Source organism: Juglans microcarpa x Juglans regia, chromosome 4D (assembly GCF_004785595.1).
Source record: "Juglans microcarpa x Juglans regia isolate MS1-56 chromosome 4D, Jm3101_v1.0, whole genome shotgun sequence".
Lineage (NCBI taxonomy): Eukaryota > Viridiplantae > Streptophyta > Magnoliopsida > Fagales > Juglandaceae > Juglans > Juglans microcarpa x Juglans regia.
This window is the reverse complement of record NC_054600.1, coordinates 32478408-32501884: the sequence shown is the minus strand read 5'-3', so window position 1 is coordinate 32501884 and position 23477 is coordinate 32478408. Positions and strand designations below refer to the sequence as shown.

General features: G+C 34.6%; 3 protein-coding genes across 8 annotated transcripts; 1 reads left to right on the top strand and 2 right to left on the bottom strand.

Annotated features, from left to right (window-relative positions):
* Positions 1 to 1835: 1835 nt before the first annotated feature.
* Positions 1836 to 5758, bottom strand: LOC121261136 (lachrymatory-factor synthase). 3 transcript variants are annotated; one of them, XM_041163327.1, is made up of 3 exons: positions 5063 to 5757; positions 4985 to 5026; positions 1836 to 1895 (listed from the first exon to the last, which is right to left on the bottom strand). In XM_041163327.1, coding segments are annotated over exons 1-2 (660 nt in total). In that variant the 5' UTR covers positions 5722 to 5757; the 3' UTR covers positions 1836 to 1895; positions 4985 to 5025. The 3 variants fall into 3 exon arrangements, with proteins under 3 accessions (XP_041019261.1, XP_041019260.1, XP_041019263.1); XM_041163326.1 differs by lacking the exon at positions 1836 to 1895 and adding an exon at positions 3239 to 3303 and having other exon boundaries at positions 4987 to 5026; XM_041163329.1 differs by lacking the exon at positions 1836 to 1895 and adding an exon at positions 4430 to 4451 and having other exon boundaries at positions 4990 to 5026; positions 5063 to 5758.
* Positions 5759 to 9549: 3791 nt separating this feature from the next.
* LOC121261135 (casein kinase 1-like protein HD16) lies at positions 9550 to 16247 on the top strand. Of its 3 annotated transcripts, none has more exons than XR_005939833.1 (17): positions 9550 to 10194; positions 10725 to 10856; positions 10951 to 11024; positions 11112 to 11181; positions 11293 to 11348; positions 11441 to 11512; positions 11988 to 12082; positions 12186 to 12252; positions 12348 to 12477; positions 12556 to 12774; positions 13381 to 13523; positions 13606 to 13780; positions 13963 to 14053; positions 14134 to 14291; positions 14386 to 14574; positions 14664 to 14873; positions 15982 to 16247. XR_005939833.1 is itself a non-coding variant. In XM_041163325.1 (16 exons), the coding sequence occupies exons 1-16, from the start codon at positions 9850 to 9852 to the stop codon at positions 14721 to 14723; spliced, it is 2076 nt and encodes a 691-aa protein (XP_041019259.1). In that variant the 5' UTR covers positions 9550 to 9849; the 3' UTR covers positions 14724 to 15306. The 3 variants fall into 3 exon arrangements, 1 of the variants encoding a protein (XP_041019259.1); XR_005939834.1 differs by having other exon boundaries at positions 15972 to 16247; XM_041163325.1 differs by lacking the exon at positions 15982 to 16247 and having other exon boundaries at positions 14664 to 15306.
* A 2038-nt stretch (positions 16248 to 18285) lies between these two features.
* On the bottom strand, positions 18286 to 23291 carry LOC121261134 (protein SAWADEE HOMEODOMAIN HOMOLOG 1-like). Of its 2 annotated transcripts, XM_041163323.1 has the most exons (10): positions 23202 to 23291; positions 22914 to 23071; positions 21760 to 21845; positions 21583 to 21628; positions 21298 to 21406; positions 20192 to 20273; positions 19359 to 19410; positions 18951 to 19094; positions 18740 to 18859; positions 18286 to 18611 (listed from the first exon to the last, which is right to left on the bottom strand). In XM_041163323.1, the coding sequence occupies exons 2-10, from the start codon at positions 22971 to 22973 to the stop codon at positions 18570 to 18572; spliced, it is 741 nt and encodes a 246-aa protein (XP_041019257.1). In that variant the 5' UTR covers positions 22974 to 23071; positions 23202 to 23291; the 3' UTR covers positions 18286 to 18569. The 2 variants fall into 2 exon arrangements, with proteins under 2 accessions (XP_041019257.1, XP_041019258.1); XM_041163324.1 differs by having other exon boundaries at positions 18951 to 19090; positions 19367 to 19410; positions 22914 to 23259.
* Positions 23292 to 23477: the final 186 nt, after the last annotated feature.

Here is a 23477-nt window from a genome sequence, read left to right as displayed (position 1 = left end):
CTTCTGTCTTCTTTTTCTTGGCAGTTATTGTATCTTCTATGTTCTTTGCCATGGAAGTTAGCATAGCCTGAATAAAAGATGCAAACTCATCTTGTTCCCACCCTGGAATTGGATCGGCGACGAATGACCACTGGAGCTTGCACCCTTGCTTGCTCTCCGTGCTGATTGGATATACTGAGCATGTTCCCACTAGGGTCTTGATGCCGACGTTATTTTCCGTGACATCGTAGCTCAAAGATTTTTTGATGGGATCTATCTTATTCAACTTCTCATGGACCCATAATTTTTTCGATTGCATACGCCCGTCCCATACTTTTGTTGCGGTGGCAGCGCAGTAGCGGACGAGGCCTGGCTGGTTGCAGATTCCTTCAACAAGGTGACTCGTGTCGATTACGTCAGGAGCAAATTTGGCTAGGTTGCAGTAGTCCTCCAAGAATGGCCACGCTTCTTCTGCTGTTGCGATTTTGAGTTCAGCAGTGAGATTTTCTACCCATTTGGGTTGTGCTGGTGCTTCCATTGGTGTGTGTGCGAGTGAGAGAGGGAGATGTTGATCAGGGAATGATCAGTGTGGATATTGTTGAAGATGTGTTCTTGTGTAGTTGGGGTCTTGGCTATTTATAAGGAATCGAATGCAGGCTTCGTATGAAATATAACCACTACTGGAATAAATCAGATAGAGAACTTGCTTGCGGTCCAGCTGGCTTACTATGAGTACGTTCAACATGACTCGGGATCTTTATCTCTCCGAATCCGGGAAAAAAAATACTTAGAAAATAAATTACAAAATATCTCGATCGTAGTTATGCAAGATAATCGGGAACTTTTAGTGTATAGATCGAACGTATGTATAGCGACCGAGGAATTTTGCGAGAGCACCATGGTATTGCAAACGGGTTCGTGCATCACGTGCACCTCGCAAACAACACCAAGGCCTCGCCATTGTAAGTTTGAATTTTGGACCTTTGACTCTATTTTATTTTTCATTGGGTTTGGTAAACTAGGCATAAATTAAATAATTACATTTGAGCTGGCATGCAATATTTTTCAATAGTTACTTATGCTTTGATCTAGGCCATGTAACCATTTTTTTCACAGCATTGCCTAACATGAATATTAAATACAAATGATACAAGCCTTTAAAATTATTATCCATTTTAATATGTCATATACATATCCCATCACGCCTCCACTTTCCAACTTTAACATTTAATATTCGATAATCACAACCGAGATAAGGAATATGAAACAATAAATAAATAAATAAAACAAAGAAGCAAGAAAAAAAAAAATGTCAACTTCCCATGTTCCATTTTGTTATATTTTAATTGGATGTACCTTGTTGTAATTTAATAGAAAATATTAGCTACATCAATAGTTTCATAGAGACAGTCAATCCAATTATAGAATCGTGTAGTTTTGTTTTCTGTCGATTTCCGATAACCTAGGCCCCCTTTTATTCTTCTAACTTTTTTATCTATGCCCTAACTTTTTGATATTTCACCAAGGCCCCCGTGTACGAACAATGTAATGGTTACTGAGATTTATGTCTCTTGAATACGTGTGCGCGAAAAGAGAGAGAGAGATAGGGCAAAAAAAAGATAAATTATGCCATGGTAGGGTCATAGGAGAATTATGCCAATCTTGTTGAATATATCTATAAAGGCTAGCAATTATTGAGGTAAGAACTGGAAGCTGACAGTCAAACTATGGCAAGCAGCTTAAATTATGTCTCTCATCATCTTTTGATATTTATTTTTTATTAAATCATTTAAAAATCGCACGTGATTTCTCATCATCTCTGTAATTGTCTGATTTTGGAATATAATAAATAACAACTACCCTTCACCGTGGACAACACTGAAATTACAGCCAACTACCTTTCTAGCTCCAACTACAACCTGGGGATATCTTATCATCTACGATTCTCTGTCAATTATTTGATATTGGAATATAATAAATAACAACTACCCTTCACCATGGACAACACTGAAATTACAGCCAACTACCCTTCCAGCTCTAACTTCCCCCTGGAGATTTCTTATCCTCTCCGATTCTCAGTCAATTATTTGATATTGGAATATAATAAATAACAACTACCCTTCACCCTGTACAACATTGGAATTACAACCAACTACCCTCCTAGCTCCAACTTCCCGGCGTGTGCCATCCTCCCTGATGATCGAAAATTTCTTATTATTTAAATAAGTAATTCTATCCATATCCATACTTAATTTTACGTTTATAAATATACAATTTTACGATTATAATAAAATAAAATTGATTTATACATAATTATTTTCACAATACTTTACATAATTATATTCTGAATTAGGTGGATTTTTGTAAAATATCTTGTAAAAATAATATTATTTTATAAAAATATTATTATCTTATAATATTGTTTAAAATGTGTTGAAAAAATGTGCTTTGTGTGTCATTATTCATAATCATATATGTTCGCGTAACAATCAATTGTTGAGATTGTGACATTTAAAAGTTAAAATTCTAATTAAAAAAAAAAGATAAAATGAAACTACCGACAATACATATAATGTTATATATAAAATTGGAGAAATGATACTTATCATTCTTACACCACACATTATGTAGCGCCTAAATGGAAGGCCCAAACCACATGGCCTATATTCTAAAAAGACTAATCAATGATACAATTGAAGCCACATTAGAACCTTATAAAAAATAATAACTTCTCATTCGCAATCAATGTGGGATCTCATACACCACCTATCCTTATCTATATTATATGGGTATTATAATCTACCCCCTTAAATTCCAAACGTTCTCATCGGGTCTGTCCATTATATGTGGCACGGCTCAAGTCTCACATTTTTTGTTAGGATAGACTCTGATACCATTTGTAACGCCCTAATGGAAGGCCCAAACCACATAGGCTATACTCCAAAAGGACTAGTCAATGATACAATTGGAGCCCCATTGAAACCTTATAAAGAGCAAGAACTTCTCATTTCCAAACAATGTGGGATCCCATACACCACCTACAATTATCCATATCATATAAGGTATCACACACTAATATGTGATTTGTAATTTTTGTCTTTCTATTTAAATACATATATTTACACATCAATATATATATTTAAATAAAACAATAAAAATGATAAATTACATATTGATACGTGGTGTTTGAGATAATAAATAAAAATTTTCATAAAATTATAAACATATGTAACACTACCCATTAAAATACAATAAATAACAACTACCCTTCACCCTGTACAACATTGGAATTACAACCAACTACCCTCCTAGCTCCAACTTCCCGGCGTGTGCCATCCTCCCTGATGATCGAAAATTTCTTATTATTTAAATAAGTAATTCTATCCATATCCATACTTAATTTTACGTTTATAAATATACAATTTTACGATTATAATAAAATAAAATTGATTTATACATAATTATTTTCACAATACTTTACATAATTATATTCTGAATTAGGTGGATTTTTGTAAAATATCTTGTAAAAATAATATTATTTTATAAAAATATTATTATCTTATAATATTGTTTAAAATGTGTTGAAAAAATGTGCTTTGTGTGTCATTATTCATAATCATATATGTTCGCGTAACAATTGTTGAGATTGTGACATTTAAAAGTTAAAATTCTAATTAAAAAAAAAGGATAAAATGAAACTACCGACAATACATATAATATTATATATAAAATTGGAGAAATGATACTTATCATTCTTACACCACACATTATGTAGCGCCTAAATGGAAGGCCCAAACCACATGGCCTATATTATAAAAAGACTAGTCAATGATACAATTGAAGTCACATTAGAACCTTATAAAAAATAATAACTTCTCATTCGCAATCAATGTGGGATCTCATACACCACCTACCCTTATCTATATTATATGGGGTATTATAATATACCCCCTTAAATTCCAAACGTTCTCATCGGGTCTGTCCATTATATGTGGCACGGCTCAAGTCTCACATTTTTTGTTAGGATAGACTCTGATATCATTTGTAACGCCCTAATGGAAGGCCCAAACCACATAGGCTATACTCCAAAAGGATTAGTCAATGATACAATTGGAGTCCCATTGAAACCTTATAAAGAGCAAGAACTTCTTATTTCCAAACAATGTGGGATCCCATACATCACCTACAATTATCCATATCATATGAGGTATCACACACTAATATGTGATTTGTAATTTTTGTCTTTCTATTTAAATACATATATTTACACATCAATATATATATTTAAATAAAATAATAAAAATGATAAATTACATATTGATATGTGGTGTTTGAGATAATAAATAAAAATTTTCATAAAATTATAAACATATGTAACACTACCCATTAAAATACAATAAATAACAACTACCCTTCACCATGGATAATATTGAAGTTATAACAAACAACCCTTCTAGCTCCAACTTCCCCGCTCGCCATTCTCCCTGAGAATCAAAGATTTCTTATTATTGACTTCAAGGAAAAATGCTATCTATAATTGCAATTTTACGTTCATAGTCATATAATTTTACATACATAATCATACGTGTTGACCTATCATTTATTAAAATTGTAAAGATTTTAAAATTTAAAATTCTAATTAAAAAAATTGATAAAATGAAATTAACCCTCAATACATATAATATTATATTAAAAATCGTAAGTAAATATAGTATTACTCATTAAAATATAATAAATAATAGAAATACTCTAGCTACAAAAAAGTTATATAAAAAATAATACTACAAACTGTGATACTTTGATGTGGTTCGTTAGATTTATAAAATAATGAATCAGATGAATTCATGTGAACTTGTAAAATTAATTTTACATAATTCTTTTACGTATATAACACTACTTCACCATGAACAAATTGAAATTATAACCAACTACCCTTCGGCCTTCACCGTGGGCAGTATTGACTTAAGCATGGACAGCTGAAATTACAACCAACAACCCTTCTAGCCCCGCGTGGCATCCTCCATTCTCCGGGCCATAAATAAACAACCACCAATCACGCTCCATTCTCCGGACCATAAACAACTACCCGTCACGCTCCATTCCTACTCGCAGTGCATCCTCCATCCTCTGGGCCATGCGCTGCAGGCCCACCTCATACCTCCCCACTAAATCATCCCGTACCCACCCTTCCACCGGATCAACGGTGAACGACCACTCGATCACACATCCAGCTTGGCCTTCATCACCCTGTGGAACAATCGTCACCGTCGCAACGTACGACTCGAAGCCAATATTGCAGTCCACGATTTCGTAGCTTAAGCTGCGTGAATCGTCATCGACGGAAATTAATCTTTCGTTGGACCAGGAGACGGAATCGTCACCGGAGTCGGAGGGGATGGAGAATCCGGCGCAGTATCGGATGCAGCCGGGCTCACCGTTGGTGCCGTGGATGCCGTAGGAAGTGGCTAAGCCAGGAAACCACTCGTGGAAGTTGAAGAAGTCCTTGAACAAAGGCCATATTTGGTCAGCGACGGCACCGTTTAGTCTTGCGGAAACCTTGCCTTCCCATTTGGGCGGCGCCGGCGGTGAGTTTCGCTCCATTACGGAGAAAAGACGGCGTTGGTAAAAGTCCAAAATGGGTTGAGCTGGAAGAGGACACGTTAAAATAGACGGGGTGCCGTGCCGTTCATGCTTACTGACGTGGCATGCGACCAGTAACTTGGACATTACAAATGTCGGCATCGTGTATTTGATTAGAAAAATAATTTTTTTTTAATATAAAAAACAAAATATTTATAGTAATGAAGCTTGTAAGATGTATAATTCTTTTAAAAAATAGTAAATATATAATTTATATAAACAAAATTAAATTTTTTAATAATCAATTTCACTGTTTTAAAAAGGATTCAATCCCGTTTTGATGTTAGAATGAGATCAATTTAATTTAATTTAATTTTAAGTTGAGTTTAATATTTAAATATTTAATTTTTAAATCACTAAATATCATTCAATTTAAAATCTTTTTATACATGAGACGTATAATATTTTTAACTCAACTCACAATCTTTTTAACTTTTTATAAATACATTTAAATTTATTTTAATATCAAAATATATATAAACTCATTTTAGGTAGATATTATAAAATTTATTTTATTATCTCAACTCATTATTATTCATAAAAATTTAATTCAATTCAACATTTAAACGAAACTTTAGATTGACTGCGCTCAACGAATCCAACATTGTTTATTTGACAGAGGTAAGGTCCATTTGAATAATAAATTAAGAAAAGATGTTTTAGATAAAGTTAAAAATTAAATAAAATATTGTTAAAATATTATTTTTTTAATATTATTATTATTATTTTGAGATTTAAAAAAATTAAATTTTTTATTATATTTAATTGAGAATTTAATAAAATTGTAATAATAAGATGAGAAAAATTATGAAAGAATTCTTGTAAACGGAACATGTGTGAAAAACGGACTGACAGTTGTCAGTAGCATTATCTTCCGTATTTTCAGCGTGAGAATTCTCCGCGGCTTCTAAACGAGTTTTTTTAACGCAACTAATTGTATTGATGAATGTTTCCATATCAGTTATCTAATCAATAATTAGTGTTTTCATTTTTTTAAAATTAAAATGAATTTTATTACAAGTTATGTGTTTATGTGTAGCAATAATAACTTTATTAAAATACTTCTATGGTACATATAAATTACGTGATATAATTTAATTTTTAAGATAAATTTCAAAAATTAAATTAAATTATATGGATTATGCATAATGTGCAGATATTTAAATAGCATTCTCATGTAGTAAAGTTCCTTTTAGGTTACTTTTAAATGTTGATGTGATTTCAGATTATTTGAATTGATATATAAATAGTATTATTTTGTGGGGGTATTAAAATATATTTGAATGTAAATATGTTTAAATATATATAATAGATTGAGATGAGTTTAATTTTTTTTATAAAATATTAAAAAAAATAATAAATCTTACTAACGATTGATTTAAAATGGATTCAAGTATCCTTTCCAAACCATACACAACCTTAAAGTGGTCCTCAATGACCACAACGCTTGTCTTAATTGATCGTTTAGACCAAGCCCACGGCAAGGGATTGGTTTGAGGCCCGTATTAGGAGTTCGGGTCCATGTGTCATCTATTTGCAACTGCTCAACATAAACTTCAGCCATGTTTAGCAAATGAAAAAAATCTATTCTTTCATCCAGTTTTCTATCACACGAAACCAACGTGGCAAATCGGTCCAACAACAACTCCGGTCCACACAAAACCCACATCTCCCTCTCTCACCTTTCTACGTTGAACTGAACCCAAACTAATCCAAACTTCTCACCATGTAGTGCTTAAAATAATAACGCAGTTTCTATTTCTTATCTTCGTCTTCTGAGATCAGTTTAGAAAATAAAATCCAAGTAAGAGTTTTCTCTTTCATTTCAATTCAATATGATAAATGGGTCTATGTGGAAATTATGTTTTGCTTTACAAACTTGATACTTTATATTTGAAAAGTAAGGAAATCACTCCGTGTTCTATAAATTGGTTTCTTTCACAATTTGGGTTCTTTTTTCTTCATGTAATTGTTACGCTATCTCAAACTTACCTTCTACAAAGGAATGACAGTTACAATTATTTTCTGATTTTTATACAACTCTTTAACTATTTTGTAATTTTTACACAACTCTTTAATGAGATATTATTGTCTTTTGAATTTATTTTAGTTTTTAATTATGATTTGTTGTGTTCTTCAAAATCAAACAAATTAAAAATAATAATATTTATCAATAAATTGTAAAATAATTGTATTCCACATCATTTTTTATTTTACACAAATGCAAATGCGGCCATAAAAAATGTTTGAAAATATATGGAAATTTTGAAAAATTTGTTGAGATTGGGTTTTAAAAAAAGGAGATAATATTTGAGTACAAATATTGTTTAAAATAAGTATTATATTGGAGTTTGTAAAAGTTGATAGATAAAGTTGAAAAGTTATTAAAATATAATTTTTTAAAATAATTTTTTGTTTTAGATTTTGTAAAAGTTATATTAATTTGTATATTTAGGTAATTAATTAGATGAAAATTTGAAATACAAAAATTATATGATTGATTAATGTTTGGAAATAAAATTATAAAAGAAGTTGAGAAATGTTAAAAATTTCATATTCACTGGAATAAATCTACTCTTAAATTAGTCCGTTTTACTAATACTGCACACCATGACATGGTGAATCCGGCTTGGTCGCATGGAATAGAGATGGGGGAGGGTAAAACGGGTGTTTTACTTTTAAGAAGAATAAAAAAAAGAAAAGCTATGTCACAATCGGTGTGAGGGGTTGGAGAAAGATGGGCACGTGTATAGAATTACTCAAAATTCTAAAATGGGTTCAATTGGAAATAGTAATCATACGTGTACAGTTTTTTATATAATTATATTTTAAAATGAGAATATTTATATAAAGTGATATTATTATTTTATAAAAAAAAATGATTCATTTAAAATATAATTATAAAAAAATAATTATATATCTATCAATTTTCAATTGGAAAAGAACGGGTTAAAATAGACGGGTGTCGTGCCGTTTCATGCTTACTGACCTGGCACATCATGATTCGTGGGTATGACATAAATGACAGTAATATTAGACGAAGATTTTTCGGCGTGGGAATTTCTCCACTTCGGCCCCGTATGACCGTAAGGCTAATCTTAATTGATCATTTGGACCAAGCCCATGGCAAGGGATTGGCTTGAGGCCCGTATTAGGAGTTTGGGTCCACGTGTCATCTTTTCCAACTTCATCTACATTCGTGTAAAAATAAAAAATTATGGAAGATACAATTATTTTACAATCTCTTCATAAAAACCCAAATAAATTAAAAATATATTAATATCTCGTTTAAGAGTTGCACCAAAATTATAAAATAATTGTAACTTATCACTGGCATATTCTTTCAACTAATCTAAATCCATGTCGTTTTCTCATAAACTTCTGCTGTAAAACATGTAGTACTTCACACTTGCTGCGATAAATAAAAATAAATTAAGAATTTCATCAGTCTTAAGTTAGACATTCCATGAAGTGGAAGTTCATGTATTTGGTTGAACTTGGTCCACAACAATTATTATTCTTTTTTAAAATAAAGCGTATTTTCAAATTTTACTTTCCAAACACATTCTCAATGAGTTTAATGATTATTTTATATAAAAGTTTAACACTTTACGTATTATTTAAAATTATGTAATTTTATTCTTTTATCTTCATATTTCATGTATTTAATATTTGTAAATACTAATAATGCTCTGCACATTTTAATGCAATTTTTTTTTTTTTTAAATACAGTATAAGGTGTACTGTGGCTACAACACACAATAGGCTGCACACAATATGCTGCAATAAATATTTTTTCGATAGAGAATTCTGTTTCGTTAAAATTACGGGAGGAAGTTGTTGATCCATTGGTCAATACAATTAGCACTTCAATTTCAAGATTATCTGAAGAGGAAAATTATTTGTGCTGCGGTTAAAAAAAAAAAACTCAAATCCAAAATGCCAATCATCTTATCTCCATATCTCTGCACAAGAAAATAGAATACCAATTGCATTTGATATCCCTCCACGGATCTCCAAATTCCCTCCCATCGAATCCCAAAAGTTGCAGTGATTTCTTTCTTTCATTGTTTAAAGAATTGATCTTGTTTGTTTCTTGGGCTCACAGCCTTCTGCGAAAATATGTCACATATCCTCGAGTCACCCTCGATAACGATTCTAGAAGATTTGTGAATCTTCTACCGCCATATCACCAAGGCCTCGCCCTCTTCATGGACCTTCAACCTTACGATGCCTGAGCTGCGTAGCCGAGCACGCAGGAACCGTCCATCCAACAACCCTGACCCGAGCCCGATTACCCATCAACGAGGACTCCACAACCATAAGAAGCTTCCTCTAGCTCTACGTACTCGCCAGAGAAGGGAAACGGGACGGAACCGGAGGAATAATAAGAACGCGATCGGCGTTGGTGAGACAAATATTGTGAAGAGCAAGGACGAACAAAGAGGAGGAGAGGAAGAGATTAGGGTTTCCAGAGAGGGAGCCGGGGAAAGAGCCATGGATGAGTACGATAGCGGCGGCGATAAGGGGCCCGTAGCCGAGGATGAGGGCAGCGCTGCGCCTCTTCCTGAAAAGGTCCTCTCTTCCCTGATTTCGTTATTAGACTCTGGTTCATTATTTACTCTTTGGTTATTCTGTTGGGATGATGAGAAACTGACGAAAATGAGTTTAAAGGAGAGGTGCGAAAATTTGTTTGTGGGCTCTGTGTCCTGTTCGCGAAAATTTGTTGATTTCTTGCTTCTTTGTTTACCCTATTCAGAGATTTGTTGATTTCTGGAGTGGGTCTCAAGAAAATTCTGGGTTCTTCGTTTCATCGATTCGAAAATTTGGATTTTTGGATTCTTTTTCACTTTAATATCGGGACGCTAATGGGAATAAGAAGAATAAACGCACAGTGAGAAGGAAAAAAAAATTAAAAATAAGTTACGAAAAATTATATGTTTCATTTACAATAGCTTAAGGTTTTGATAATTGCATTGGCGGAAATTAGATTACTATAGCTTAAGGTTTTGAGCAAGAACGGGAATTCTCATGGGCTAGCTATTACTTGCATGCATATCTTTTGCAATTCTGAGTACTCGTTTTATTATTTGGCATCACAACAGGTCCAAGTTGGTGGTTCCCCGATGTACAGAATAGACAGAAAACTGGGGAAAGGGGGCTTTGGACAAGTTTACGTCGGTCGACGCATTGGTCCTGCTAGTACAAACGAGAGAACTGGCCCTAGAGCTGTAGAGGTTTCACATATTTTTTATATGGTGCATGTACATGCCTAGTATTTATGTCGGATAATTTTGGTGGTATTTCTGCATAATCTCTCTAACATTTCAGGTAGCTTTAAAATTTGAGCATAGGAGTAGTAAAGGATGCAATTATGGACCGCCATATGAGTGGCAAGTTTACAAGTGAGGCCTATCAGCGCTCATATTATGTTGTTTTGTACATTGCCTTGTCACTTTGAACATATGTGGTTATAACTGCTTTTTGTTCAGTGCACTTGGTGGCAGTCACGGCGTTCCACAAGTTCATTATAAGGGCCGGCATGGTGACTACTATATCATGGTATGTGTTATTCACTTTCATAGGCTCCTTTTTATCTCACGGCAGTGAATTCATAGTTTGTTAGCTCTGATTTCAGAATCTGTAAGATAATTTTTTTATTACCGTTTCCAGGTCATGGATATGCTTGGGCCAAGTTTGTGGGATGTTTGGAATAATAAGTCACACACGTAAGCTTCTTTTTCAAATTGATACTTTCTATTTGTTAATGAAGTGATCGATTGTGCCTATATGACCTTAACTTATTTCCTTTAAAATGCAGGATGTCTATTGACATGGTTGCATGTATTGCCATTGAGGCTATATCCATATTAGAGAAGATGCACTCTAGGGGGTGAGATTTATATAAATTCTGATGATGTTTGGTTTCCTTTCTACAAATATACATGATTTCTAATTGAACATCTCACACCTAGTTCTTGATGCTATAATTTTCATATTTAAAGAGTTGAATCCCGATGGTGTGGTACGTGGGGGGCATCAACGCCCTCGACACGCTTTTACCCTATTATTTTTGTAGGGACCTCTTTATAGCTTGTGATGGAGGTGGTGAATAATATTTGGGTACTTATAGTTGCTATAGTTGAATAGCCATTGTTCTCTTCCCTGGACTCTCATCAACTTCAATGTTAAAAGTATGAGACAGTATTCCAGAGTTATTGCACTTATTCTGGCTAGGTAGTCAATCATAACACTTGTAAAAAAAGCTAGGTAGTCAATGATAACACTTATAATGGAGAGTGTTCTAGCTGTCTCCCATCAATTCGATGTATGTGTGATTATTATGTTACTGCTGATATCATTGCCAGCTATGTCCACGGGGATGTGAAACCTGAGAATTTCTTGCTTGGGACTCCTGGGACTCCTGAAGAAAAAAAGTTATATCTTGTGGACCTTGGATTAGGTAAGTTGTTAAAATACCACTCCCCTTTTGTGACATTTTATTAGTAGGTGAAATTGAAGTACTCCTTATACCGTGTTATTCTCTATATGTCTTGACATTACAGCCACCAAGTGGCGAGACAGTACAACTGGCTTGCATGTTGAGTATGATCAACGTCCAGATGTATTCAGGTAAAATAGAACTCTGTATGTAACTGCAAGTCTACTTAACCATGTTTTCTGTGGACATATTGCATTTCTTATTTCTATATGATAATGTGATCCAGGGGAACTGTCCGGTATGCTAGTGTGCATGCTCATCTTGGTAGAACTGGTAGCAGGAGAGATGACTTGGAATCTCTTGCCTACACTCTTGTTTTTCTTCTCCGTGGTCGCTTACCATGGCAAGGATATCAGGTTCCAAAAATTCAAAATTCTGCGGTTTTAGGTTTTTATGTAGTTATGTTTGTCCTTCTGACATGATGTCTTCTTTAGGGAGATAATAAGGGATTCCTTGTATGCAAGAAGAAAATGGCCACTTCCCCAGAAGCTCTTTGTTGCTTTTGTCCTCATCCTTTTCGACAGTTTGTTGAGCATGTAGTAAATCTGAAGTTTGATGAAGAACCTAACTATGCAAAGTATATCTCCCTCTTTGATGGGATTGTTGGTCCAAATCCAGATATCCGGCCAATAAACACTGATGGTGCTCAGAAGGTACTTTTGACATTCTTTGTTGTTTAGTTTATTCCATGTTGAGGTTGAAATTTGTCTAAAGATTACTTAAAAAAAAAAAAAAATTGTCTAAAGATTAAATTTTATGTTTTCTTCTTTAAAATCATTTGAGTTTCATGTTTTTCCCTTGAAATTTTTGTGGGGTAAATACTTCTGTGTTTTCTGACAGTTTCATTTTTTTTTTTTTTTTAATTCTTTCCACTTCTCCACTGAAGTTAATGTAATTGATTCATGGCACTATTTTTTTGGTTGTGGCACAGCTCCAAAATGAAAAAAAGCCTAATCAGCATTTGGAGTGTATGCTTAGTAGGCCACATCACACACTTTTGTTGGTTGTTAATTTGGCTTAGTTTTCAAATCATGTGACACAAAAAAAATTATTACATCAGCCACTTCCTGCACCCAGTAGACAGTCAAGGCCAAAACCCAAAACCAAGATTTTTGGAAAACAAAATGACCGATTTGATATGCTTAATTTTCAAGGGAACAACAAACTCGATGTTGTGTAATTTGTTAGGCATAATTTTTTTTTTTTTTTAAGCCTTTGTTTTGAATTCTAGTAACATATGCCTACTTGCTATTTTGAAGCTTATATGTCAGGTTGGACATAAGAGAGGACGATTGACCATGGAGGAGGAGGATGATGAACAACCTAAAAAGAAGATTCGAATGGGGATGCCTGCAACCCAATGGATTAGTGTTTACAATGCTCGTCGGCCTATGAAGCAAAGGTATGTGGTTGAAGTTACTCGTTAAGCTCGTTAAGTATGTGGCAATAGGGTGAGAGGTTGATTTTTTCATCGCCTGTTGTAGATATCACTATAACGTGGCAGATGTAAGGCTCTCCCAGCACATTGAGAAAGGAAATGAAGATGGATTATTTATTAGTGGCGTGGCTTCATGTACAAACCTCTGGGCCCTTATCATGGATGCTGGCACTGGCTTTACAGCACAAGTTCATGAACTCTCACCCTACTTTCTTCACAAGGTTGCATGTTTTTTATTTGCGTCTTGAACAGTTGTCTACCAAATATAAAATCATACATAGTTAACTGCAGTTGCATTTTTGTACCTGAACTATGCTGTAGCAATGTTAATAGTAGTGCTTATAGTAATTGAAGTTTGTGCGAGTCATTAAATTAATCTCCTCTAAATTCTAATTCTGTGAAGGAATGGATTATGGAACACTGGGAGAAGAATTACTACATCAGTGCAATAGCAGGGGCAAACAATGGGAGTTCATTAGTTGTAATGTCTAAGGGTTAGTCCAAGCATCTTAAGTAACAGTTTTAAAAGAATTTTATCTGCAAATCTTAACTTCTATCGTGCCATTGAATTTAGGGACACAGTACTTGCAGCAGTCTTATAAAGTCAGTGAATCATTTCCATTCAAGTGGATCAACAAAAAATGGAGGGAGGGGTTTTATGTTACTGCCATGGCCACTGCTGGGAGTAGATGGGCAATTGTTATGTCTCGTGGGGCAGAATTTTCTGACCAGGTTTGGTTGGATAATTTGGATCTCTGCGTACTTGAAATACCATATGGTAGCACTGAAAAAAGATAGATGATTTATTTTATTATTATTTTTCCAGGTTGTGGAACTAGATTTTCTCTATCCTAGTGAAGGTGTCCATCGAAGGTGGGACAGTGGTTACCGCATTACATCAACTGCAGCGACTTGGGACCAGGCTGCTTTAGTTCTAAGTGTTCCTAGAAGAAAACCGGCCGATGAAACTCAAGAGACTCTCCGAACTTCTGCTTTTCCTAGTACACACGTCAAGGTGAACTATTTGGATTGATCATTTTCCCTATTTTCTTCCCATCCATCATTTATTTCTGAAACCAAAAGTTGTAAATGGTGTTTATGCAGGAGAAATGGGCAAAGAATCTTTATATTGCATCTATTTGCTATGGTCGAACTGTTTCATGAACTCCCAAAGATCTGTTGGGGTGCCGCTTATGTTACTTTGACCTCTCACTTCTATGATCAATGAACCGGCTCATAATATCTACTTCTCTCTCCTGGGAACCAAAGATCCTGTCAAGGCAAATTTACTGATCATGGCATTTTGGAGATGATGTATGCTAAACTCTTCTTTATTGCCGCCATCACATAGCATCTGTTACAAACACCTGTGCACTGTCTTTAAATTGAATCAAAATGCTTATGAGGCTGATTTTAAATCATTTATCCAACTGCAATGGGAGTTACTCTTACCTATGATTTCAAAGTTGGTATAGTTTTGAACAATAGTGTCTCAGTTGAAGGCATGTGCTCAGGGCATTCTAATTGTTGATGGTATTTTGGGATGTACAACTATGATTTTGCTGTGGGCTCTGGACATTCTCAGTTGTTCATCCTGTACTTAATCCTTCCTCTTTTCTTTTTTTTGTTTTTTTTTTTTGGTTCTCCTTTTTGGACCTGTAGATACTTTCTGGGATGCCAGAATTTGACCTGAAAGAAAGTGGTTGTATACTTGGGACATCAGTTTGTAATGATCTCTTTATCGTTATTGTTCTTCATGCTATAATTTTATTGCATACTTTTGTACCTTGCTTTGACCAGTATGGTGCATAAGGTACATGGCTTGTGTAAGTATATCAAGGTGCTATTTTTTTGTCTGACACAATCATGGAAGTTGGTCTCTCTCCCCCCCCCCCCCCCCCCCCCCCCCCCCCCCCCCCCTCTCTCTCTCTCTAATGCATATCCATTTTCTTCCCCGGACAATTCTTTTCTCACAATCTATAACATGACCTCATTGGTTTTTATCATTTCGGTTTTGAACTGGTAACTGGGTACATATTGTAGTACCAATGACCTGTTCAAATCCAGAGATCTTGTACTAGGTTTCTCTGTATTTGAACATGCGGGCAACCACATATCTTATATTGTGTATATGTATAAATATACAGAGACATAAGTCATGCATACATCTATGATCAGTGATCATGCACATTCCATTTTACTGCTTAGGAGGCAGCAACAGCTGGCTATTTTCTGATGCAGTGATTTGTTAAAACTAATTGTTGTTAAATTAAAAAATTCTCAATTTTTGGCCTTTTTAAATGCATGCTAAGAGTTTAGATCGGTTGTGGGACACTGAATATTTATGCACCTTACTGGTGTTTTATCTTCATTTACATAAGACTTGGAAATGTGAATTTGATATATTTTCAGTGTATTTTAGCATCAACAATTAGCCTGTAATGCTCGAGATCATGGGAAGCAGAAACATAGAAGGCAAAGCTCCTTGTATCCATGTAAGAATATCTTTAAAAAAAAAATTGTGCTACCAAGAAAAACTCCAGTATTCCACTTGGTAAGTCCTGGGAGTATCACTGGGAACTGTCATGTGAAGTTCTTTAATGTGCAGTTTGTGGAAGTATTTTTCTGATTGTTTAAAAGTTGAGTATGGTTGCAGAATGATTAATCGATTTCAATTTTATATTCAGGTGTCCTGGAATCTGACTGGCTATTGAGATCTATTCATGGTGGTTAAAATCCTTCATCCAGTCACGCTGTACTGAAAGTGGGAGTCATCACCGTGATTAATGGTACAGAATTCTTTCCCGTACATGGTATGTCCTTAAACCCCCAGCCCCAAACATCACAAAAGTATCATTTCCTAGATAACTCCATTTTTGTATGCTTGATGACCAACCGCATTCATTATGGTGTGCTGTAAGAAAATTGACTTGTTGACACATTTAATATCTGAGCATCTTGTCAATCTTCACACAATCACTTGCATTTTTTTTTTCATTTGATTACCAATTTCAGTTTTGGGGTAGAGCCATCTTGGTGGATTTTTGGCCTTATGAACTTCAAAATTCAATCACATCAAAACGTAGTTTACCCTTTTCTTTCTTAGTTAGAAAATTGATATTTTTCAGGAAACTCGATCAATCTTCCTGTACCGGTGTAAAGCAAAAATATAAGCTTTTTTATTTTCTCAAAATGGAGCGGTAGGTTAGTTTCAAGGTTATTATGTGTCACGTAATATTGGTTATGGAAAAGTGGAGTGACCATAGTTTTACTTTCGGAGAGATACTGGGAGATATATTTATTTTCTATATTGGTTTTTAAACTAATTTTGATTTGTCAAGGCAACATTCTCCCACAAAAATGAGTTAAGCTTCTGAATATCTTGTATCACTAGAATCACTCTTAAGCGTTGCGCGACCCGTTTACTTGGGTTTTGTCTTTTTTTATGATCAATAAAATTTTATTTATCAATAAATAAATAAATGAATGAAAAAAGCTTCTGAATTTTATCCATTAAGAGACCAGCATTAAAACGAAAAACAAGGATAGCTAAATATTTAAAGTCGTCTAGCCTTGTCATCTACCAAATTAAAGTGCATCTATGGTAATGAATTGGTGTTACACCGCTCCACGGAAAGTCAAATTTACATCCCTCTTTTATGAAAGTACACGCACTGTCATTTTTAATAATAAGAATAATTAAAAAAAAAAAATTGAAATTATAGGGTGGTTAATCACCACCCAAAGGGGTGGTCGCCTGCCTTGAAGGGTAGCTAGACGACTTTAAATACCCTGCCCAGTGCAATTTCAGGCGATCAAAAGCGAGCGTTATCATTGTCAGTTTAAATACCGTTGAACATTATTCATCGCTTCTTTACTAGGGAAATGAAGCTTTCCATATTAGAACTCACTCTGGATGTTTCAGGCAACGACAAACTCTGGAGTGATTTTGTTTTTGTTTTAGGATGTGCGCTGTGACGATTCGCTGAATTAGGGTGCCCTCGTTCAATGATTTGGCGGGCTTTTAAAATAAACATGAGCCTAAGAAAAATGTCGGTCAGCTTCGCATAAATCTGCAATTAATCTATTAACCATTTTATCACTTTACATGCAAAATCAAAGCTATTTTTTAATGAAATATTATAATTATATTGGTTGATTTAAGAAGTATTATAAAATATTTGTAAAAGAAGTAACCATCCTACAACATCGGGGGTAAGATATGAGAGATCCTTATTGGTCAATTTTTAAATCTTTTGATCTATGGGTCTGGTTGATGATATAACAAGCCGACTATATAGTTTTTTTTTTTTTTTTTTTTATGAGAAATAATATTTGTATCCTTCGGGTGCCAGCTTGCACTTTAAAAAAAATTGAATAAATACGTTATTTACATGAAAAAAACTATTTTTTGAATGATAAGACTTAATTTTTTTTTCAAAAGCAGTACACAAAACTTGTACACTCATATTTAACATTACTCATTTTTGTTTTATTATATATAAGTAACTATATGGAGATAATTAATTCTCTAATATTTAGCCACTTACTTTCTGAGCACCAAATCTCACAAATGACTTCGGGGCATAAATAGTAGACTTAATTTCCATGTGTAGTTAGTTAGTTCATTAGGATAGCCTGTAAATGTGAGTATTGAGAACGTGCCAGCATCCGCATATAATTTAAAATAAATGTGTGCATTGAAAAACCAATATTACGACCGTATGAGAAATAAATTTGTAGTTACCAGGAATGTGGTTGTGATTTGCCGTAATTGCTGATCCTGGGGGGCGCCATTGCATCCCAACTCTTTCGTCCACATGTTTGCAAAGAGACGGGTTTAAACAAAAAAATAAAAAATAAAAAAGCGACACTCGGATAGGTATCCAAATATATTGTCCTTACATGTCTTAGCTGCACTCTATGGTATCCATATTCCTCCTATATGCATATAATACCAATCGGACAAAAATATAAAGAAGACAGGATCTGAAAGATTAGCCACTATATTTAGCACCGCACGCCGCATAATCTCCTCAAACGAACTCTCTCCTGGTAAATACCGGAGTATCAGCAAAGCAAATCAGATCTACAGTGGTCTTTTGTTCCGATACACCATTGTGCAAAGTAACTGACTGAAACATATGAATGCCATTTAGTTTTAAAAAAAATATACGTACCTCAGTGTTGTCGTGTTCGTACCGTATCAAGAAAAGACACCTGCAACCCCTTATATCATGCAGTCTCCGTTGGATTTCTAAAACATGGGCATCGTAGTAGATCAAGCAATCTCTTCTCTCCTAAAATTCAAATGGCATCAAATTAAATGGACTGACAAGAATTGTGGCCACTTCTGAGAAACCCAAAAATAAACAACGCATTTAGAATCACCTGGAAGCAGAGGACGAGGTCTCCTTCCTTCACTTTATGGCACTCTGAATGATCTAGAGGGATGGAACGCTGCCGCACTGCCTTTTTCACGTTGACCCACTCGTCCTCCTCAGCACCAAATCCAACAAATCTGACACGGACTTCCTTCAGACAAAATTCATCAAATGATTTTAGGTAGGCAGAAGTGCACAATGACTGGCTGCTTTTTTAGTATTCATTATTCCTGGTTATTTAGTCTTGGTTCTTTCTCTTTTCTTTTTTATATTTGAGTGGGCATAGTTGCGGCTCAGGTGCTTCTCAGCCTTCTCAAACCCAAAAGCTCAAATAACCACACTGAAGACTTCGGTCATTATTGTGAATTTAGCATCCTTTCGGAACAATAAAGAAAAACAGGATTTAAAGACTTACAACTTCACCTGCACCAAGAAATCTGTGACCAATGAAGATATCAACATCATACCTGCAAAGCCAGATGACTGGATTCAAAGGTGGGCATAGTTTCAACTGCACAACCATACCCTCTGAAGAAGTTCTAGATTTGAAACCATAAAAGTCAGATTCTGTAAGGTTTACCACCACTTTGCTCTATCCTGCCCCAGAATGAGGCAGTTTAAACAAGGCCAGTTTTTTGTTGATAACAAAAAGGCCTTGAAGACGAAAAGTAAGTTAAGCATTTTTAGTTTATAAGTCCGTAAGTGTGCCTTCAAGCATTTCAGATGCCTCATGCTCTGAACATTTATGTGATTAATCAGCCAACCCTTTGTAGTTGAGATCAAGTCTACATTAAGTTGAATGAGTAAACCAAGTTTCATTTGTGATTTTTTTTTTTTTTTTTTGTTTCAACAGACAATTTAATTGGTAAGTTCTACAGATTGGATTGGTCTTCAACCCATGACTGAAATAAACTATATTATGTTAATGCATCCAACGTAATTATTAACTTTCATTTCAGATGCCTCGTACTCAGAAAATTTATGTGATCAATCAGCCAACCCTTTGTAGTTGAGATCAAGTCTACGTTAAGTTGAATGAGTAACCAAGTCTCATTTGTCATTTTTTTTTTTTTTGTTTCAACAGACAATTTAATCGGTAAGTTCTACTGATAGAATTGGTCTTCAAACCATGACTGAAATAAACTATATCTTAATGCATCCAACATGGTAATATTAAATGACCAGCTGAAAGTTTAGAATGATTAAATAATTAAAAAAATTCCTATTGTTTGCCATATGTATGCTTACCATGCCCCATCCTTTGATGACCTTGCCTCAAATTCCAAATCTGATAAGTCTGGGATCCTCTCTCCTGCTTTTGAACCATCTTCTGTGGAAGATTACAGAGAAACAGTTCAATATCATCAGATCTTATTCGATATATTATCTTGGTGGTCATTGAAAAGAAACAAAGATGAAAAAAACTTAGAAAATTTATTACGTCGAAATTCTAACTCATCTACAAAATAACATATAGTAAGGCACCCAATGAAAAAGCAAAAGCCATTTTTGAAAACATGATGACAGCCAATATGGACTGATAAGCAAAAGCTAGACATTAGCACTGTCCAGAGTTGCGACATGTCCATCCCTACATCCTCAATTCAACTAGGTTACTTAAGGAGCATGTTTAGGATCACCGTCATATATCATAGAGAAGGTTCTACAAATATTTATTTTTTTGATAGTTTAACCAATTAAAGGTTAAAATATGAAACAAATAAACGAGACCAGGTAAGGGCCTGGCAACAACATTGAAACATATAGAATGCAGATTCTACAGAATAGTAGAGCAACTAAATAGCAAAAAGGCTATTCAACAATGGCATAGGCAGTTTAGCATGGCATTATTGGCTATATAATGCATCATAGGATAATCCATTCATCCCATCCCCCTTCTCCCTTTTCACATGTACATTAAGCAACTCAATGTTTTTTGCTTCAATGTGTATTTATTATTTTATCTTCTTTTCATCCTCTTTTCTTGTAACGCCCCAATGGAAGACCCAAACCACATGACCTATACTCCAAAATGACTAGTCAATGATACAATTGGAGCCCCATTAGAACCTTATAAAGAGCAAGAACTTCTCCTTCCCAAGCAATGTGGGATCTCATACACCACCTACCCTTACCCATGTCATATATCATATGGGGTATCACATTTCTGAGTTAGAAGATATTGCTTTACATGCACCGACAATATTTTCTGATATTAAGGCATCATGAGTTCAATACTAATTTAATCCATATGCTTTCCAAAAACCATTTCTTCAAAAGCAAACAAACAAATGAACCTTGCATAATTCTATGGAAAAAACACAAAAGAAGCAGTAAGCATTTATGCAACGAACCTTTTGGCATTTGTGAGATTCCATTAGTCCCATTTGAAGGGCTAACTTTTGGGAGCACATGCATGTTTTTGGGTATATCTTTCTGTCGATTTTGGAACCAACTATGTACCTAAGATATAATCAAAACAGAGAGGTGGTACCCAAAAAACATAACAAAGAGAAAACAGGCCTTGATGGCAGCAATCAAATAGTAATAATCTACAGTAGACATACATTTTTTTTTTTTTGGGGGGGGGGGGGGGGGGGGGGGGGGGGGGGGTAACAGAAAATAGAAAATGAAATAACCTCAGTCCATTTAACAATAGGTTTCCCAGCACGACCAGACGAGCGACTGCAGAGAAATAACATGCCAAAGTGAAAGGCTTAGCGCCTATACAAGCAAATTTAGGAAATATATATTACATATGTATCACATCTCTAACCAAGCAATGAAATTCAATTAGTGCAATTAAGAGGACTTACTTGAACTTTTGTGCAATTTTTTTACAAAATTCTTGGTTAAGCAACTGTTCTTCTGATTCCTCTAGCATTGTCTCCATTTTATCAATCTGTTTGAAAGGATAGGGACAGATACAATTGCAATGCTTTTTAGCAGACTCCATTAGCCAAACGAAAACATATGCTGACAGTATTTTCAACAAAAAATCTTGAAACTAATGACCGCAAAGCTTTTGAAATGCCTTAAAGACAGATTTGACAGTATTCTTAGGAAAAGTTAAAGTTAAATGTTCTTCTGATTGCATCTGCAATTCCCCCCTCATTGCATAATGTCTTTGCACAACATTAGAACACAATGCTGACCATGAACTACCTAATCAAAGTGCACGGCCAAAAGGCTTGGCCATTTGGGACTCTAATCATTCTTTTATGAGCAAGACTCTGTAATCAAAATAAAACACCAAATGATAAGCACATAAAAATTCATTGCAACTTCACAACTTTACCCAAATCCAAAGGATAACTGAGCTCAAATTCATTGCAATGCAGACTTGTTCATAACAACATGCAATCAAATTTTTCACAAGAAGCTAGAATTTGGACCTGATGATTGCAGAGTGACGAGTTTTTAACATTATGATGTAGAAAACCGAATTTTTTGTATAACACTTTAAAGGCCATGATTTCCATGCATTCATCCATATACACGAGAATGCTAAGTCATATTTTCTGAGCTTAGCTATACAATTCACAAAGAATTAAAATAATTAGTCAATGCCAAAAGGTATTCTGCTAAACAGAAGCTACAATCAAGACATCACGATCATGGAATTAGACCTCTAAAAGCTTAATTCATAAAAAAGACCGTCAAATGCAGCACATGTAATTTACAACAATCGTATCCAGTTCTAACTAGATCCAAGATACTCGTGTTCCTGTGCTAACAAGAAACAGAGAAATTAGGGCATCCCAACCACAATTCAATGAAGATTCTCATGTCTTGAAAGTAGGACCTAATTGTGTTGGAGTCTACAAAATAAAATCATTTATACTCACGCATCTGTTCAAACATTTGTGCATAATTAAAGAAATCAATCGAAACAGAGACAACGAAATCAAAACAGCTACATTTGCATCATAAAGAAGAAAACCAAGAAAAAATAGGAGGTAGGGATTACCTCAGGCTTTGTAAAGCCAGAAAAGGCGTGCCGTTCTCTTGGACGAAGAAGACGGTCCATGAAACCACCCACTCACTCTCTCGCACTGTATGAAAAAGCCCTAACTTTGAATATGCAACCTCTCTTCCTCGCACCGTCTCTTTAGATATGAAAAAACCCTATAGAATTAGGCGGTTTTATTTAAACAAATGCTTTATTTTTATTCATTTCTAAACTTTTTTCTTTTTTTAATTTTTACGTTCAGTTTGCTGGTACGAACAAAAACCTAAAAAATGACACACAAACTACCAATTCATAGAGCGACGAGCGACGAGCGACGATCAATTCCTTGTGGCCGTCTGTTGCAGACATCGGAATGTGTGTAAATGTATAGTCACGCGACAGGTCCAAGTCCGGCCCATTATGATATCGGGCTCTTCACATTTACATGGAATGAATTTGATCGCAATGGTAAGATATTACTATTTAGGATGAAACATAAAATAAATAATTATTCGAAAAGTATTCTTCAAGCTAAACTGAAAAACTTTGTTACAATTTGAAAACTCAATACGAAATTAAAAG